Consider the following 12,251-nt stretch of genomic DNA (forward strand, 5'->3'; position numbering starts at 1 on the left):
TGTTAAAGAACCCAACTTAATTTAAAGAAAAATACTTTTCTTTTCTATGATCCAGACCAAATACACGATTTTAAGTATCCTGAATTATTAGTTTAAAAAAAAGACTGATTGAATTTTTAAGCAAAAATTGAAAATATTATAATAATTATTTTACAATTTATTTCTACATTGATCTAAGTAAATAAAATGTAAAATATCAAGTGAAATAAAAAATAAGTATAAAAAAAAAGAGATATATATTTAATAATTTCCCTTTCCGAGCAAATTAAACTAAGAATAAGAAATTTCAAAACAAGTATGGACAATATGAAATACAATAATAAAATGATAAAGTTTTGATTAAAAAATGTAAAATTAATACATATTGTGATAACTAATTAAATTTATTTGATTGTTCTCTATTATATATATATATATATATATATATATATATATAAAGTTATAATATTTCTACATGCATTAACATTTTTTCGATCTTACTTTTGTATCTAATTTTGTATCTAAATAATTGGTGAAGAGTTTAAGATTTTCTTTAATTAGTAAAATTTGTACATGAATATTTTTTTACTTATTCAATAGAAAATTTATTAAAATAAATAAACAACAAAAAAATACAAAAGTTTTTTATTACAATTCACAAATACATAATGATATCTGCAATGCTTATTTGTTTAAAAGCTACAAAATAATTTTGTTAAGTTTTTATTTTAGAATATTTTTTAAAAACATCTATGGATACAAGTTGAAATAAGTAGATTTGAAAATATTTTATATAATTTAAAAGAAATATCTATGCACGTTACATAAATTATTAAGTTTTTGAAGCCTTAACAAATGTTTTCTTGAAAACATAAACTCTAGCCTTTCAAGTAAATTAGACTTCTATTTAAAAAATAAATAAATAAAATAACTGAAAATTCCCATGTTTAAGTTTTTGTTTTTTCATAAAATCTTTAATCATTATATTTCAAACTCCTTAACAATAAATAAGTCTAGATAGTGTTGACAAGAAAAAAAATAATAAAAACAGTGTTGTGATTAATAGAATTTTTTTTTAAAAAGTAATAAATCAAAAGAACAACATAATGTATAAAAGTAAAAGTCAAAAGAAAAGAACTATATTTTCATTATGGCCCAATCGTATATAATAATAGTAATATAATATAGAAATTCATTACAGTGAACAATAAATTCAAAGAGTAACACAAAACAATTACTTAAATGTAGAAAAGAAAATTGAAAATTGAAAAATAACTTATTTTGAACGAACAAACCTTGTTCAATAATATCAAGTTCAACAAAGTTGTCTAATTTGTTTGCAACAAATTTTACACCATTATTTGATCAATGCTTAGATTTAATCTCTTTATCTAACACACTTGAACAATTAACTAAAAAATATGGCTATTGCATTTGAAATGTTCCATAAAATAAAAATCTTAATATTCAACAAGAACTATCACAAAAAAAAACCACTATACTAATTGAACATCATTCTAAAGGCTAAACCTTTATCATGGTATATAATTAATGAAAATTTAAATTTCAAATTTTTGTTTTTCACATTTGGATCCAAAACACTTAACTTTAACATAAAATAACACTCATTTATATAATTTAATTAAGTTGCATTTAATAAAATAAATACTATAACAAATTAAATGAAAAAACACAATCTATACAAATTGTATCAATATACTGCACCTTAGTTGGCTTATTCCAAAAGGTTACAAAAGAAATAAGTCATGGTGGTGACCGGAAAAAGTTAGCAAAATAGAATATCATCATCCAATACAAATTCATAATGATAATATTATTGAGAAATTAGTTGAACTAAAATTTAATTTTAGTATACCTCACATTACATAACTTTGAAAAACTAACATTTCGACTTATATTATTATAAAAATAAATCTTTATATATTTACGTGACCAATGATTGTTTCTTTATTTCTTATTCAATTTTTCTTTATTTCTTATTCAATTTGTTCTTCTTATTACATCTCTACCTATAATTAAGAACAAAAGCTTTTTTTTTTATCAATAATTTAAATATTACTTTCAAATATTTTAAGTTATTAAAAATAAATTAAAAAAATTCAATTATCTTTTTTTATCAATAATTGTTGTACCAAAAAATTTATTTGCATCTACCTAAATTTAACTCAGCTTTCATATTTTGAATTAATATTTAATATTCATTATCATTGCATCTATTTATTTTATACTATAGTTAATGATGAATATTTTTTTTTATGTTATGCATCAAATAGAGTGCACATAATCGTACGTAAGCGACAATGATTTAAGCATAAAAGAGAGAAAAACAAAAAAAAAATAAAAAAAAAATCTTATTTACTTGTGTTTTAGAGAGTAAAATACATGGTGTATATATAATAAAAAGACTAAGACCTAATTGAAGAAAATAAAAATTAGACCAAACAAACAAAGCTTTTCAATAAAAATAGAAAAACTAAATATCTTATATTATAAAATATTTTTGTAAGATAGTTTTATTATAATGATAATTTAACAACATTTTTATTATTTATATTATATTTTTAATTTATTGTACAATATAATTTTACTTATTAATTCTAATATGAAATGAATAGATAAAAGTAAATTGTCTCCCAAATTTCAATTATCTGTATTATGAATTTATCCATGTGCAAAATTAAATTTTATAGACATCATTCATCATAGAATCATTAACATCAATCAAAACAATCCACACCTTCAATTTAAAAGAAGAAGTAGAAGATTTAATTTGAAGTTAAAAAAAGTAAAAATGGAATAATTAAAAAGACCACAATATACTAAAAAATAGATGGAAGCTAATGTAAATAAAAGAAAAAAAGAAAAAACTGAGTTGAGGAGCGAGTACACTAACCCTGGGATGCAGGCGAGCGCAGAGAAGAGAAACCCCTGCCAACGGAGCGATTACACGTAATATAGAGTGCGCAGTTTAAAGGAGGAGGGCGCAACGGTGCACGTTATCTCTGGTTCCGACATCACAATCCATGTGTTCGAAGAAATCGAACAAAATAAATGCAAGGTTTGATTGAGAAAAAAAAAAAAAAGAATAAAAAGACAAAAGAGAGAAAACCAGTTTGGAGCGTTGGTTAAAGGCTTCTCTCCTTTGGATTGAGATCAAGCTCAACAACACCAACTCTGTTCGAATCCAACAAGCTCTACCTAAATCCACGTCCAATCTCACCGACCCATCTCCTTTCTATAACATTCTTCACCGATCCACACTACCTAGGTCCCTTTCGCTCCTTCTTTCTCTGCACATAATATCTTACTATTCGCCCTTTGATTCTTGATTTTCGGAGTGTATATGTGAGGTTCTTTGTCATGGTGGTGTTAATGCAGGTGATTCTAGCGAAGTGGACGTAAATTTGCATGCACTGTGGTGGATAAGCATAGGATACACACACCCATACATACACACATACCTACGTGAGGTGTGAGAGTGAAGATTGATCCATGACGATGAAGAGGCTGGTGAGAGTCAAGAGGGATGCGATTGCAGCATGCATGACTTGCCCGCTTTGCAACAAGTTCCTCAAGGAGGCCACTGCCATTTCTCTTTGCCTTCATACGTGTAATTAATCGCTTCCTTCTTAATCTCTTCTCACTCCGTCCCTTCTAATATTCGTTCCCTTTTGCCTTTTTATCCAATATCATCTCAATTGTCTCAAATTTTGATTCTTTCTGCGTTTCCCATTCATGGGGTTTGTCCCGGTTTTTTTGCGTTGTTCATTTGGGTTTGTTGCTTGTTTTACTCACGATGGGGCGTATTTGGTATTTGTTTAATTACAGATATGGGAGTTTTGTTGTAAATACTTTTGAAAATTCTATTTTTACTCCTGTGATTATACCCATGTCACACACCATCCAGAACGTGGTTGTTACACATTAGGAAGTTCTTGTTTCGATGGGTTATTGTATCAGCAGCTAGTTTTTCTTTTCTGTGATAGAAATATTTCTTGCGTCTGACTTCTCTGGTTGTTTTTTAGCTAATAAAAATTCTTATGTTTTTTGAAGGCCTAAATAAAAGTATATTTAGGAATATCCAGGTCTATAAACCATTCGAAAATAGTCTTTCTTATGTTATTAATTGGGGAGGTTTATACTGTAAGTAACTATGCCTCATGGTTTTTCTCGATTCTCATGGACATTGTGATGTGAAATTTGTATATATTAAGAATGCTTCATGGATGACCAGACAAGTTGATCCCATAGAATTTTATGCAGTTTGCAGGAAGTGCATTTATGATAAAATTACAGATGAAGAATTGGAAAATTGTCCAGTATGCAACATTGATTTGGGCATTGTTCCGCTAGAGAAAATGAGGTCAGTTCCCTCGGATAATTGTGACCAATCCCTCTTTTGTTGTATCTTTTCTTCAAAAAGAAGTGGAGGGGGAAGAGTAACTACAAAAGCCAATGTAGTTGAGTTGTTAGATATGCATGGAAGGTGTTGATTTACCTTGGTCTGTTGTTCCGACAAGAGATTCTGTTTTGCATGTCAATTTTTTCAAAGCTGCTAAAATAGAGATACAAGATAGACCATTTCATTTAAGAACCAAATTTATTGTTGATTGTCTAGATTTGCACTGAAAAGCTGTCTAATACTGCTGAGTTGCTCAAACACTTATTGAAACCCATTATGGAAAGAAAAAGGAAACAAATAGGTGTATTAGATCAATCATGCTGCAATCAGATCTTTCTCTAGGTTGGTATTACGCTGCAACATCATGCGAGAAAGATAACTGTTGATGTTATGATGGTGCCATCAGATAAAGTCATTGATGTCTTAAATTTTTGGAAACTTGCTCCCGAAAAATCCACTTGTGGCATCATAATAACTCGTTGCAATGTACATGCATGTGAACTATGACATCCACGGAAATAAAATACGTTCAGCTTGTCATCCATAGATAACATAGCCAATTATTTCTATAGTATGTTTGCAGTTTTTCTGAAGTTTTCCATTCATGTATACATTTTACGCGTCTAATGTTTGGCATAGAAAATACCAAAGTATTTAAAATGTGTAAAACAAAAATTAAGGCAAGAGAAAATTTTAACAATTGTTCTTTACCTCCATCAGACTGATTTAATAATTTTTCATCTGAAATATTAGCTGGAATCAGAATAAGGACTAATCATAAAAATAGTTGTGTTCCAATTAATAGATGGAATGGCTGACAAGGGGGGGTTTAGAATATTCTTTAGCTGAGTATATTTAAGTTCAATTTATTAGTTTTTCTTTGTCTGTAGAAGATTTAATTTCAGTTTATCCGAGGCCGGGTGCTATTGTTTTCAGTCCTTGTCCAAAATTGATGTATTTATCCTATTAGCAAAGGAGCTTGATCATAAAAGACTAAGGTACTGAACTATAAGAGCATATAATGTTGAACTTGGATCTCAAACACTGAAGGCATTAAGATTGGTGAATTAGTTAGAGACAATGCATGATAGTTTGCAAACTGTCTCCTGTCTCAACCAGATGTGAAAATTTGCAAAACTTAAATAATAATCTATGCTTTACATTAATTGCCTTCGTCACTATTCTTTGTATGATGGTTTTGGCATTGAAGTATGCAACTAAGTTTTTTTCTTCTGAAATAGCTTTTCTCTTAAAATCTGTTGCACATCTTTCCAATAACCAGGCCAGATAACAGTTTGCAAGATTTAAGGAACAAAATTTTCCCTTTCAATAAAAGAAAGCAGAAGGCACCGGTAGCTATCCCCTCAGTACTATTACCAGCTAGAAGAAAGGAGAGATCACTTTCATCTTTGGTTGTCAGCACTCCAAGGGTATCTACACTGTCAACCATGACAGGAAGAAGAACAAAACCTACAAGAAAGGCACTAGGCCTGCAGGGATCTAATTTCTCTGTTGAAAAGCTCATTAAAAAAGAAGAGGAATTACTGGAAGATCGTCAAGATAGTTCATGCTCACCTGACGCTTCAAACAAGTCTGCAAAGAGTGCGGGACAGGTAGGAAAGACATTCATGCTCTCTTCTCGTTGTGCTTACCATATATGGTTCTGTTGACTTTGGTTTTTTTGTTTTATCTTGGTTCATTTGTTTTCCTGGATGGTACCGGCCCTAGTTTATAATGTGTTTTTCTTATTGGTTTAGAGTTTGTCACCTTGTAAAAATAGTCAATCCATATGCAATAGAGGACCGCAGAATGGTGCTGAAACACAGGAAGCAAAATGGGATCTTTGGAAAACTTTAAATTATTTAGCAGAGGCTGCAAGTAGGAGTAAGTCTTTCAAGTCTAATGTGCAAGCGTCTAATGCTAAACCCGAATCCGTGAAAGTAACTGACAGTGATACTAAAGTGCTGAAAGCCAAAATTAAGGAAAATAAGCGCAAGGCAAAAGTTGAAGATGAAAAGATTAGCACTGATCATGCCTCTCTAGATACAGCAAAACCCAACAAATTGCGAAGAGTTCGCCCAAAAAAGGAACCTGTTTTTGGAGAATCTAGAATATCACCTCAGGCTGTTCTGGATGCTAATGACAGTAATCTCTTATGGAATGATTCAATTTGGTTCTCCTTAGCAGCTTCTGAAAACCAGTGAGAAAACATATCTTTGGAACTTGAATTAACAAATTCTATCTTGGCATCCACTAATTATTATATTTATGAAATATTACATAAATCATATTTTGAATATTTCTTGGTGTACTAAGTTCCAACTAATGTTGCAGGGAAGGAGATGCACCTTTACCCCAAATTCCTTCAAGTTATGTAAGAATAAAGTAAGTTCCTTGTCATTTCTGGACCAATGTAGACAGTGTTACTACTTTATTGTATGCTTTTAAATGAAAATATTCTACTCAGCTATTCATTAATATTTATGTCAAGCCCATCCACACATAGAGTATAGATTTGTTTGAATAAACTTTTTCATAAGCCCCATTAGGAAAGAAAAATAAAAAGAAAAAAAAAATGAAATTAATTTCTTCATAAGCTAAAATTAACTTATGCACAATTAAAACAAAAATTTAGAAAAGTTATATGAGAGAACTTCTATAAGTTAGTTAATACATAAGCTAGTTTGAGCTTTGAAGGAGTTTATGTTAAAAGTTTGTCCAAATAGACTCATAATAAACTTTCATGCAACTTATCAAATCACACCAAAGGAAGTGATTGGTTTGACCTTTGGCTGATTATACCTCAGTAGTCAATGATATATCATTCCATCAATTAGACAGGAGAATCAACCACAGAACCTATGCTTATCAAGGTAATATGTTAGCTATTTTAGCATGACACTGGAAAAAGTAAATAGCAAAAAGACAAGATTAAAAAACCGTGACTGTCCATAGAAAGGAAAGAGGCCATGAATGCACAAAATGATTGACCACTTCAATTTTAAAGATTCTTTGAACAATTCTACTACTGTGTGGGGATGCTTCCCTCCCTTCCCTCCTATGAATAACTGTAGTAGCACATCACTACTAGCGTATAATGTCTCTTTCTCTCTCTGTACTAGTTTCTACTTATCCATCTGGAAGAATGCTATGCTTAATATGTGCTGCTCCTAATGCTTTTCCAATATAGAACTAACAGACCTCTGATTTCTCATGTCTGTCTATTCATTTTGCTCAAGGGACGGAAGCATACCGGTCTCATTTATCCAAAAATTATTAGTGAAGAAACTGGGCCTGAAAAGTGAGGATGAGGTAATTCTTTGTTGGATATGTAAAATACATTCATGCAATGGGAATCAAATTGGTTCTTCACTTGGATTAATTTTCATTGAACCTTCTGGGGTTTTAGCCTTTGCAATTTTATTATCATTAAAGTTTTCTGCTCTTCTGTAGCTTACAGGCTGAAGTTACTTTTGTTGCAGGTTGAGATTAAATGCATGGGACATCCTGTGCTTCCTTCACTACAGGTACAGAATTTAGTTGAATTGTGGCTTGATACGGCATCTACAGGGCACAGAATTCCTGCAACCATAGGATCCTCAGGGAAAGACTTTGTGATGATCCTAACCTATGGTCGGAAGGTCCTACACCCTTGATCATGAGTTACCAGTAGCTGTACTACTATGTAGCAGGATCATAGGTTGAATAATTATGAGGAATCTCCTCTCCTTGTAGAATGCTAAATGTGGATGTGGAGTAGCATAGCATGATGTTGAGTTGGTCCTGGTAGTAATTGATTTTAGAGAGCATGCCACAGATGATTTCTTGGATATTTGGCATTTCAATTTCGATTTCTTTATCTTATTATTTTTCCTTCTGTTCATGATCTACAAGCCAATCAAGAGCACAAAATCACATTATATATCATCATCCTGTTAAAGCAAAAAACAGTGCCGTGTCTACAAATTAAGCAAAGGCAGAAAATTTAAAGGCAAAAGAAAATCTTTTTGTTCATGGTTAACCCGTTTATAGACCTTTTGCATTAAGATTCAGAAAAATGTCTATTGATATTAACTTTTCAAACACGCAACTTTTTCTATGGTTATACATTTTTGGAAACATTTATATTAACTAAATCTAGTGTTTCGATTATTGATATACACAAATATTGATAAAAAGATGAATAAAAATGTCTACTGGAGATTGTAAATTGTCACATCTAATTGAACTATTTTTTATTATCAGATTTCTAATTTTTCATTAATATTTGTCGATTGTCATGAATCATAAATATTTTTTCGGAACTTCGCTTTATGTGTTCTCATGTACAATACTTACTCCCAACAATCTATTTTTATTTAAATATTTTTTGTTTTTCTTGCTCTTTATTGTACTATCAATATTTTCAAAATTATCCATAGACGAATTGTTATATATTTTTTTTATGAAAAATAACAAATTCATCCAGAGCATTGTGCTAAGATTCAATTAAATTATTTATTCTTTTTAAAACCATATTGATATTTTCTATTTGACATTTTATATTATTCTGGTTCTCTAAAATATAAAAATCTATAAAATGAAATAAATAATTGAAATGTTGGGTTATGGTGACAGCGGGATAAAAACAGCTTAACAATTGCTTCCTACACCCCATATTTTTTACATGCACTCCTGTATATTTTAAAATCAAAATAGTACCCTTGTGAGTTTTATTTCACACTACAATGGAATCAAGTGAATATGTGAGGCTTTTTTCGTTTGCTTTAATTGATTTCAAGAGAAAAAGCCTAGAAAATGAGTTTGGCTGTGGTAAAGATGGTGGAAAAGAAAAGAAAGTCTTGACTTGTAATGATGAAAGAAAAATAAATATGAAATATATATACATATATAATAATAATAATAATAATAAAATAAATAATGTGAAATGTTATTATTGGAAAATTTACGTGCATACACCTCCCTACTTATAAACCCCTCTCCCAGTCCATTGTTTTGTTCTAACCATAAAAAAATATTGAATGTATGCCAAAAAGAGTTTAGTCATAATAATGAAAAAAGACTAGTTGGAACTCAGTTGTGGTTCCAAAAAATGCAATTCCAAATCTCTTCCACGGAAGCACGGTAGCAATAAAGTGTTTGAAATGACGTGAAGGTGTGCTGGAAATAGAGGTGTAGGAAGAATTCAGAGTGGAAAAAGGTATTTTGGTGTTTCACAGAGGCAGGGACCATGATGGAAGGCACGAGTAATTGCCAAACAACTTTCTTTTGTCCATCTATAAACTCCTAAAGTCATGTCCTGCACATACCAACTCCTATCCTATTTCTCCTCTTGGCAAGTGTACACCATAACTTCTTATTTCACACAAGAGCTTCTAATTAACAATCTTTATTTTCACCTTCATGTCCAACAGCTCTATAGTTAATCATTACTATCCCACTTTTCACAATAAGTAGAATTTCAGCACAAGATATAGAGTAAGCAGGTGCATACACGTACTGGACACATACTCGAATAGATGTGTGTGTAAGATATAAAACCATTCCATGTATATTCACCTTTTTATCTCTATGTGTGTTTGCATTACTTGCATTTTAAACCCTGAAGTCTAGAAACCAATTCCCCAAAAGCTTAAATTAGGCAAAAACATGTTTATTACACTCCTGCAATGCCCTCTCACACAAACTGATGACCACTTGGTTACTTTGTTACCATCTCAAATAAAGTCTCCAATGACTAATGCTATTAGATGATGACAGAGAAATGATTGAAAAATGCTAAATTCCATCCCAAGGTGGATAGTTGGAGGGAAGCAAAAGATAGAAAGAAAAAGAGACAAGTGATATGATAACCAAAATATTACATGAAACATGGACATATTACATATACTTTATATCTGAATAACCAAGAAATATTTGGGAATTTAAGAGCCAACTTTAGTTGGGGGGCAAAAATGTTATATTTCATTTCCTGTTTTAACTCATCAATACAAAAGAACTACATCCTTTTCATCAATTCATTGTTTCTGAATATTGCACGATAAATAGTGAAAACAATAAAAAGTTGTTTGCACCATTTCCTATAGAGATATTTTAAAACAAAGTGACAAATTTATAGTTATTAGTAAAACAAGAAATGAAAACAGATTTTCTTTTTTCATATGCAATTTACCCAAAGTCTTGAGAACTGCAGATCCAAATGCCTCCTATGATCAAATCAGGAAACAACATTTCAGAAAAGAACACAAAAGAGTACTAAAGAATGGATGAGTGAAGAGTTTCAACCTCAGGCTGATTGAGTAAGCTTTACATTCTGTCCTTACATACATGTTTGTGAGATTAGATCTCACAAAAAGAGGTAACTGGCATTGATTAAATTAGGTGTCAGCTAAACATTTTGGCAGTTACTTTGACATATGGTTTAATTAGACAATAATAATTTGGCAATATGTGGTTCTCTTTTCAATTCTCTCAAATGTTGGACACTAACAACCCAGCAACTCTCGATACTTAATTCACACAAGGGACCAGAAGAGGCTCTGTAGCGCATCATCTTCACAGCATAACAAAAGCCAGTCTATCAACAAAATCAAATCTCAAAACAACAGCAATCAAACCACTCCAAAAAGCACAAGATTACACAAGAGGAATGCCATTAAGGAACATATGTTCTTAATTTGATCATATGATATACTCACAAAAAGAACAAGAATAGCAAACTGATACGATCACCACACGTAGAAACAACAAACGAATAACCAAAATGATCCACTCTTCAAATCAACGAAAATCTCTCTACACTCCCTCGACAAAAAAACCAATTCTTATCCTCTATCGCTAACCAATTACAAATGCAAGAAAGCACAACAAACCAGACCATAAATCGAATTGGAACTCAAAATACAGAAATTGAATGCGAATGCTTCAACCAATGAGTACCGATCCAAGAATTTACAAAGAGTTCAGAGAACACGAAAAAAAGAAAGGGTCACCATCGAACCCATTCCATGCTAACAACACGGTAAGTGAAACTATCATATGGACACAATTACATTTCCAATTGACCAAAACCTAAAACGCCTAAACGAAACGAATTATTGTATATACCACAGCTAACTACATTCTAGTGTACCCTGTTCGTTTCGTTGGGCTACCGTCAACAACCGAAACCAAACCTCCAACCGAAACTTCCAACTCATCCACATATAAATCCTCGGTGTTCCGAAACGACGCATGCAGCAACACCGCCGCCGTCGCAACGAGCAGCGCTACAACCACGTTCAGCCAAACGCCAGTGAGGACGAGGGCCGCCACGGTGAGGGCAGAGAGCGCGGCGAGGACGAGGCGATCGTCGAGCGCGCGGTGGAGCACGACGACAGGGCCGTCACGAAAGAAGTAGAGAAAGAACCACGCGGTGAACACGGCAATAAACACGATGAGGGAAATCGGTTGCCAGAGGAGGCTGAGGAACAGGACTAAGAGCCCGATCATGGCGTAATTCACACGGAAGTGGCCAAGATTGCGCCTGACACGGAGCATGGCTTCGCCGAGGGAGTAGATGAGTGTGAACGAGCGCATCGCGAAAAACTCCTCCCATGGACGGCGCGTGGAAAAGCCTGCGGGAGCGGTGGCGCGTGAGAAGGAAGGGATTGAACTGTAACCAGAGGGGAGGGTTGAGGGACTAATAGACGACATTGCGTGGAAGTTGAAAACCCTAACCCTAACCGGAACGTGAAGACGAAGTTGGTATTCTGTTCCGGAGGAACGTGTTTGAAAGGAGGTGCTTCGTGTCGTTTCGGTGTAATAACAGCTTTTGTGACTGTGACGAACCTCTGTTAAGTACTTATCA

The 12,251-nt window shown here is 32.4% G+C and overlaps 2 protein-coding genes across 2 annotated transcripts; one reads left to right on the plus strand and one right to left on the minus strand.

Moving 5' to 3' along the window:
* Positions 1 to 3,025: 3,025 nt before the first annotated feature.
* On the plus strand, positions 3,026 to 8,285 carry LOC137829780 (E3 ubiquitin protein ligase DRIP2-like). Its single transcript, XM_090305208.1, has 8 exons — positions 3,026 to 3,268; positions 3,379 to 3,610; positions 4,264 to 4,363; positions 5,685 to 6,015; positions 6,160 to 6,602; positions 6,737 to 6,787; positions 7,642 to 7,714; positions 7,885 to 8,285. The coding sequence occupies exons 2-8, from the start codon at positions 3,493 to 3,495 to the stop codon at positions 8,056 to 8,058; spliced, it is 1,290 nt and encodes a 429-aa protein (XP_090161334.1). The 5' UTR covers positions 3,026 to 3,268; positions 3,379 to 3,492; the 3' UTR covers positions 8,059 to 8,285.
* Positions 8,286 to 11,303: 3,018 nt separating this feature from the next.
* Positions 11,304 to 12,251, minus strand: LOC137829788 (PRA1 family protein F3). Its single transcript, XM_068636701.2, has one exon. The coding sequence runs from the start codon at positions 12,095 to 12,097 to the stop codon at positions 11,519 to 11,521; it is 579 nt and encodes a 192-aa protein (XP_068492802.1). The 5' UTR covers positions 12,098 to 12,251; the 3' UTR covers positions 11,304 to 11,518.

The sequence above is a fragment of the Phaseolus vulgaris genome, chromosome 7, assembly GCF_051622355.1.
Source record: "Phaseolus vulgaris cultivar YP4 chromosome 7, ASM5162235v1, whole genome shotgun sequence".
Classification (NCBI taxonomy): Eukaryota; Viridiplantae; Streptophyta; class Magnoliopsida; order Fabales; family Fabaceae; genus Phaseolus; species Phaseolus vulgaris.